This window comes from Marmota marmota, unplaced genomic scaffold, assembly GCF_001458135.2.
Source record: "Marmota marmota marmota unplaced genomic scaffold, marMar, whole genome shotgun sequence".
Classification (NCBI taxonomy): domain Eukaryota; kingdom Metazoa; phylum Chordata; class Mammalia; order Rodentia; family Sciuridae; genus Marmota; species Marmota marmota.
The window spans coordinates 7,632,188-7,639,891 of record NW_026000153.1 but is presented as its reverse complement, the minus strand read 5'-3'; the positions used below and the strand labels follow the sequence as shown (position 1 = coordinate 7,639,891).

General features: G+C 50.5%; 1 protein-coding gene across 8 annotated transcripts in view; it reads right to left on the bottom strand.

Annotated features, from left to right (window-relative positions):
- Nucleotides 1–2,507: 2,507 nt before the first annotated feature.
- Adcyap1r1 (ADCYAP receptor type I) overlaps nt 2,508–7,704 on the bottom strand; it is a 56,489-nt gene continuing 51,292 nt past the window's right edge. For all 8 annotated transcript variants that reach the window (XM_048786418.1, XM_048786417.1, XM_048786416.1 and 5 more), the window contains one exon: nt 2,508–7,219. In XM_048786418.1, coding sequence (XP_048642375.1) covers nt 7,031–7,219 — 189 coding nt within the window. In that variant the 3' untranslated portion in view covers nt 2,508–7,030. The remainder of the gene's footprint in view (nt 7,220–7,704) is intronic.

Genomic DNA, 7,704 nt, shown 5'->3' with positions numbered 1-7,704 from the left:
TTCTCCTTTCAGTTTTATTAAGGGGGGATTACACTGTCTGCCTTGCAGTGAGTTATGGCCATGAGACTAAACATTGGCCAAGTCATGAAGGAGATACAAGGCTTCTTAAGAGATGATGACAGAAGAAGGAGGAGAGAGCTTTACCCTTCTCCCACTTGAGTTCATTGGCACCCAGAGCTCCAGGAGCCACCTTGGACCATAAAGTGTCCCTAAGACTCACATGCAAAGGATGTGGAAAGAAAGAAATTTGAGTCCCTAGAGAGACCATAAATACAATACCAGTTCTGAATTTTCTGTTTTTGGACTTAGTATGAGAAAAACTAAACTTGTCTTCTTTAAGCCATTTTTAGTGGGATTTTCCTTTCATAGCTCACTGAATTTGATCCTGATTGATTCAGAGATGGTCCAAGGATTCAGAGATTCAAGATGATTTGAATTCTTGGACCTGGATTCTTGGGCCATCTTTGAACATCTATAAGCTGATTGTCCCTTGAACCCTTTTGCCTCATGATCTTAAGACATGAGCCTGAAGGGAAATTAAATTAAATCCCAAGCTGCTAATGTCTGTATATGTTGTCAGCCTCCTAGGGAGCAAATCACTGGCCAGGTCCAAGAGGCTGGGATCAGAAATTATGGGAGAGGGTCCAGCAATCTGTATTTTAACAGATGCTCCCTCTAGGCAAGCTTTTGGGGTATGTAGTGATCACTCCCATAGAATATGAAATACATAAAGCATCAAAGACTATAGAGTGAGTTGCTTCCATTTCCAGGACCCAAAACATAGATGGGATCCTGATTCCACTCAAGTTCCATGAAACACCCTCAAGGGGTTCTGATACAGGCTAAAGCTGGAGAACTACTGAGTTCCCAAGAGGAATTACACTTAGTGTTAGTACCCACAAATACCCAGGAATTGTTACCTAGGAATAACCAGGATTCAAGACATTCTTTTAAGTGGGGTTAGGAAAAAAGAGGACTCGATGTTGAGGAGCAGATGTATGAATCAGGACTGAATTCATACGCACTCAGTAGCTTGATCTTCACAGTCACCAAGAAACTCAAGCTTAATATGTAATTCCAGCTTCTCGACTTGCTTTTGACTCTTTGCCTTTACTTCTTGAATGTGACCTCTTTCTAAGAATGAAATACATGGGACCTCAATCTGTCACGGTCACATCAGTGAAAATAATGTTTGTCCATACTCTAAGGAATTCTCCTGTGAAAGCAGCCAGCAGAGTCTAACACCCAGGATTCACAGCCTCTAATTCATAGTTGCATTTTCGAAGCAGCTGAAGTTGTCTGCTAAATGAGCCATAGGACATAGCCTGATAATATCTCTAAAGGAAGTAGTAGCAGGTTCAGCCTCAGGGAGCAGCACCTCCCAGGTTACCAGCTTGGGACATCCCCACTAGATGCCCGGGTGCATTGGTGAATGGCCTCTCCGGCCTATCCAGTTGACCCAATTCTGCAGTGGCCCATCTGGCCACCAGAGGAAGCTAGCTTTGTCACTTTTTCCATAGACTTCAATCATGTGGTCATTAATTATTCACAGGACTTTTGAACACCATTAGAATATTTAGAAAATCTCCAGACTTGTGAGCTGGACCTCCCCAAGGTAGAATCCAGAGAAGTATAGTTTCCAGTCTCCCCTGGGTGAAACCCAGGGAATCCAAGGGAGTCATGGAGACCGTGGGATCTGGATCTGATTTGTTGGTGAGAATGGAAGCAATGCTATGTGCTTCAAGATAGTGGTAACTGGGGACACCTAGTCCCCAGCATGAAAGATACATCACTGGGCTGGCTGGTGGCAGTAACAGTGGCAGTTAAGTTTCACCATCAGTTTGGGAACATAATATGTGGTTTTAGATAACATTTTTGGTGTCTCCAGTCTTATAAGAATTCTAAGACCTGCCCAACTTTTTTTCTTTTCACAAATTCCTTTCCTGATTTATCAGCCCAAATTATCTGCTAGCAACTAAAACTCATATGACTAATATAAAAGTGGGCACCACAGTTGTGACCATCAACAGAGCCTCTAGGAAATGGGATTAGGCACCTAGTCGGGCAGGGACTGATGGCTCTGACTCTGCAGAGGGTTAGGGGATGGGACTCCTGGAGCCAAGGGCACACCTGTGGCTACCTGGGATGAAATGCCTCCCTGTACACAAGACATTTAGGGGTACCTGGTGGCCACTCCTATTGCACAATATGAAGGACATAAAGCATCAGATTACAGAGTAAGCTGCTTCCATTTCCAGGAACTCAATATATCCAAGTTATCCTGGTTCCACTCAAGTTGCATGAAGATTCTTTTGAGGCCAAGACTTTTCCTTTTGCTTTCCAAGACCAATCTCAGCTCATTGAGCCCCATTCCCATATCACTACTCGCTTGGAATCCCAAAAGACACAGGGTTTTATAGACTAGATTATTCTAAGGTGATCAGTCCTCCCCTTCCACCTCCTCTTCTCCATGACCTCCTTTTTGATCAATTACAGCCACCAGGAAAAAAATGATAAGACATTTATTGAGTCATCTACAGCATTTTGACATCCTTAAATTCCCGGACAAGGTTGTGAGCACAGCATTAATGGCAGCAGCAGTAGCAATAAGGTCATGGGGCTCATCTATATCATGGGAGATGAAACCCAGGCTGATCCAGTTCCCACAAGGGAGCCTGGAGTTGCATCTGGGATGCCAGGGACTGCACCACTCCAACCCTGGCAGGTGCAAAGCGACAGAACACAGACATCAGACAAGACACACATGGCTGACTGCAGACATATTCCCAGACCTGGAGTTCAGGGGAAGGAGAAGGGATGGGCATAGGGCCCATTGGAGAACTTTCCCACATCCTTGAAGGATTCCCAGGAGGGGTAGCATCGAAAAGCTCAAAACACCCACGTGGTCCTCTCCCCATCCTAATCCCAAGTGCAAACAGAATCAGTTGAAGATAAAGCTAAGACTCTGTGTCTGCCAGAGCCCTCTGGCTTCCTCCTCATCCCCAGTGCTGGTGGTTTTACAAATGGGGTTAAAGTCAACTCAGGAGGACTCAGTGCAGTAAACAGACAGCAAAGAGCCCCTTTCAGGGGGCCTCACTCCAGTAATGAGACCAGATTTGTGTCATTTCCAAAGTTCCTTCACACGCAGAGGGTCTCTCACTTCAACCTCATCCCTGGCCTGTGCAGCAGATGATCCGATCACAACCGTCCATTGCTCAGATTAGAGGGCAGAGGCTTGGAGATGGTCTCACAGAGCAGGTGGTGAAGCCCAGCAGGTCAACTCCACTGCTTCTCCTGCAGTCTGGAGTCCTAAATAGCTTTCAGTAGCCAGAGCCCCTCTGCTACACAAGGCCAAGTGTTTATTAGATGTAGATGCTTTGAGCACCACGTTCTGGCTCATGCGCAGGGAGGTGTACGTACTGGTGGGGCCATTTCCTCATTCAGATTTATTCCTGGCCCACTTGTTTCCTCATCAGTCCGAAGGTGACAGCTGATGTGTAGATCTCCAAGTTTCTCCGGGCTCTAGTCTTTTGTGTCTCCCCAAAGCCACAAGGGAATGAGTCAAGGTCAAATAGCAGGTCAGTGGCAAAGCAGGGAGAAGCCCAGGTCCCTGCTCCCTGCTTGGGGCTCTTCCAGCTGGTTTCCATGCTGCCTGGGCTCAAGTGATTCATACGACACAATGCTCACAACTTTCACTCTGGAGTGGCCCTGAAAGGGATAAGGGTACTCAAAGAATTAAAGAGAGAGTCTCTTCCAGGAAAAGCGAGGGACTGATCAAGGAGCAGAGGCCTTGACATATGATAACAGATGCAGGTCTATTTCCAGCCTCAGGCCAGGCTGTGGCTCCCCAGCCTTATTTCCCAAGGACCCAGCTCACAGAAGATGGGGTTAGAGAAGGACAGACATGCCACAGATGGTCACAGGGCTGCCTACTGAAACAGAGAATGTATTTTGGCCCCAAGTATGATGGGAGTCCTAAGGCTCACAGTGCTGGGGACCGTGACAAGGCTGCGGAACCCCTAAATTCCACTCTCTGGCTCTTCACTGGCACCACGGCAGCCTCAGCTTCCCTAATTTGTGCCTCTCCTGACACTGCCTGCCTGTCCCACACCTGGACAGTCATGTCAGGGGTGAGATTTCCCTATCCCGAGAAGAATCTGGCCACCCATGGGTGAGGTTTAGAATTGCATAGAACAAAAAAACCCCTTCCCAGGAATGAACCCCCGCAGGCATGGAGCCCAACAACTCTGTTCCTCTCCAGGTGAACATTTCCCAAGTGTCCCCACCCCTCTTCACACAGCAGGATTCCTTATCTTTTGGGAGTCCAGGCAATGACACAATCCTTACTTGGGGCCCCTTCCAAGGAGATGGCTGGTATTTAGAGAGAATTCCAGGATGTGTCGGGCTACGTAAGAATCATCTAGTCTTATTGCCCATGCCACTGATTTGAAAACAGAAGATCTGGTCCCAGGCCTCATGCCACCCTCCCACTGCCCATGACCCTAAACCAGAAACTTCTGGAACATTCAGAACATAGCAGGTACATCTTCTCACAAGACTGGCAAAAATCCATTCAAACAGAAAACAAACCAAGAGGACCTGGAACTTCTAGGAGGACAGAGGCCCAGGGCTCAGCAGTAGTGCAGGACAAGGGACACGGGGCTGACTTGCTTTTGCTGTTTCGCAATGATGTAGCTATAAAGTCAGTTTCTTCTTCCACAGTGACACAGCGCTGCTGGTGAGGGTGGTGACAAATGAATGAGGTCCATATAACTGCTCCTTGGATCTGGTTGCCACCTAGTCACAGCACCCTGCCCAAGCCAGGTGGAGCGCTGGTCTGCACATCACACCCAAGGCACCTGTTCAAATGTCCGTGACCTGAGCCTCCCTTCCATTCTACTGGCTTCCATCATGGTGTCCAAAAGGAAGGGAAAAGAGCATTCTTCCCGCACCTACAGACCCCCCTCCTTAAAACCTCAGATGATACACACATCATGCATGCATGCCCTTTTACCTGCCTTAGTTTTGAACTGGAAAACTGAACAGTACAGGGCCCAGAGAAACATTAGATGCCATCTCATTTCATGAATGGGGAAACTGAGGCCCAGAATAGGGAGGATTGCGTCCATAGTCACAGCCATGAGAACCCAGCTGGGGCAGAATCCTGGTCTCTGAATCCCAGGCCGTGGCTTCTTCCAAGCAACTCAGGGACTCCAGCAGTGACCCAAGTGCAGGGTGATCAGTAGACACTTCTTGGGCAATGCACCTGCCTCCCCAAGCAGGGTGAGGGGATCCGGAGGTCTCGCTCAGGGTAGAAGGGACCACTGCACACCCCACGGCAAGTCCAAGTCATTCAACATGCTGAGAAAGGGCAGAGAGTTCCTTTCCGGGTGGTTGACAAAGACCCGGGGACTTACTTCCCTGTGGAGGACACAAGACTCATCTCCAAATTAGAGCAACTAGAGCCTTCTCCAGTCCCTCTGAAAGTGTCTCCAGAAGCACTGCCAAGGCCCCCAGGGTTCCTTCCTCTTTGTGAAACCAAGACAAAGCAACACCCACCCCCACCCAAACCCCCAAGCATTTCAGAACACGGTCAGGAAGCAAGTCCACAAACACAGAGACAGGAACAAGACCAAGGGCTGAGGCGGAATGAACTGGGCCCCAGGGCCATGGCACTCTAGCACTTTCTTCAACCTTCTCTGAACCTGGTCCTGCCCTATTTGAAATTCGTAGGTGGTGGCTGTGCCATTTGCAGCTGGGAAGCCAGAATGAGCACTGGGGTGGGGGGGAGCGGGGAGGCAGGGGGGCATCAGCTCCTCCCACCAATAGCTTCTGCTAATGGGTGTGTAGGCATGGTGTCCCCTCAAGCTCCCTAGCAGCCCACAGTGATTCAATGTCAAGGGCACATAGGGGGATGTAGTACAGAGGTCTCAGATAAAGTTCAGTAGTTGAGTCCAGGTCTGAGGACCTGGTGACTGGGGCTCTTTGTCACCCATGGAGCCAGGGCCTGGGGGAGCCCTGGGCCCAGGACTTGGGCACATTGGAGGTGTGAGGTGCTCCAGGATTTGCTGACATCACAGGAAGTCGGCTGGTTCAACCTAGTCATGGCTTTGACTTAAGGGAAAGTAGGGAGGAGGGCTTTGACTTAAGGGGAAGGAAGGAGGAGGGCTTAGGGACTCTGGGACATCTACTGGGGACAGGAAGGGCAGAAGGGGAGCTACCAGATGAACCCTGCCTATCTCATGTCGGGGTCCAACAATGGAGATGGAGGAAGGCTTCTTGAATGGGTCTTCCGAACCATTCTATCTCCTTTTCAGTCATATTCACATTTCTGGCTCTCAGCTCTTCTTGGATCAAATGAAAAGCACCAGAACTTTTCCTGACCCTCAAACCCCACCCCCGACTGAAGTCTCTGATTGAAAGAGTGTGGAGTTTTCCCACAACCCTGATACCCAGAGGTTGGGGACCTGGACACCAAGATGCCAGGTGAGCATGAGGGAGCCTTGGGGCTGGCCTGCATGGAAGGATCCGGCCACCCCAGCTGGACCTCTGGCTAGCCTCAGGGACTAGGCTCAGACAAGAAAAGGTCCCATATCTGAAGTCAAAACTGAGGGGGGTTATTGAGGCAGGCATCAGACCAGCCACTCCAGAGCAGGGTCTCTTCAGCCTCAGCTCACGAGGCCTCGTGCCTGGGCTCAGGCCATCACCGAGGCTGGCCAAGACGCCGTGCAATGGAACTGGGCTGGCTGAAGTGAGCGGGGACATGGGTGGAAGGGAAGAGATGGGACAACTTTCCAAATTCAAGGAGTATTTACATGTCCAATCAGGGACCAAGGGACCATGGTGGGCAGGACCAGTACCAAAACAGGAGGGGCAATAACAATCTGCGCCCCGCCACCTTCTCCCCACTTGGGGAGGAGCCAAGCTGCCAGCCCAGGGCCTGCCCAAAGGGAGGGAAGAGGCGCGAACGTGCACAGCCCCTGCCCGCAGCCCCAGCCTGTGTATGAGGAGAGGAAGAGGGGAGGGGGACTCAGGTGGCCAGGTTGTCGGCCGGAAGGCTGGACATGCGGAGCTGGGAGCTGCTCTTGCTCAGGATGGAGAGCTGGGTGCCCCCATTCACTCCACTGCTGGCCAGAGATGGGTGCCTGTGCTTGAAGTCCATGGTGAAGTAACGGTTCACCTTCCAGCTCCGCCATTTCCGCTTGATCTCTGCCTGCACCTGCAGGGAGCAACTGGGGCTGTTACCTCTGGGCGACATCCTCTCCTGGCACCAGGACCCACCCTGACCGCAGGCCTTCCGAGGCTGTCACCTCCAGCACTCCTCCTGGTACCCGCTGCAGACCTCCCCCTAGTCACTGCCTGGGGAAGGCCTTCAGACAGCTGCCTATTGTCTCTGGGCCACTCCAAAAAGAGCTGGGTGGGTCTTTAACAAGCAGTCCCCCAGGGCACATGGATCAGGGTAAGGATGCCCACTCTTGCTGACCATTCACACTGGGCTGCCTGAGAATCACCCAGGGAGTTTGCAAAGTCTCAGATCCCAGACCATATGGATAATTACATCCCAATCTCTGGCTAAGATCCAGATGGCAGTAGCTTTTACAACAACCTAGGTGATTGCAGTGTGCAGGCATGGCTGCGAACCACTAAGCGGTCCTCTGGCAAATGCACTCCCATGTATCCCTTACTTAGTACGGCAACTGGGCG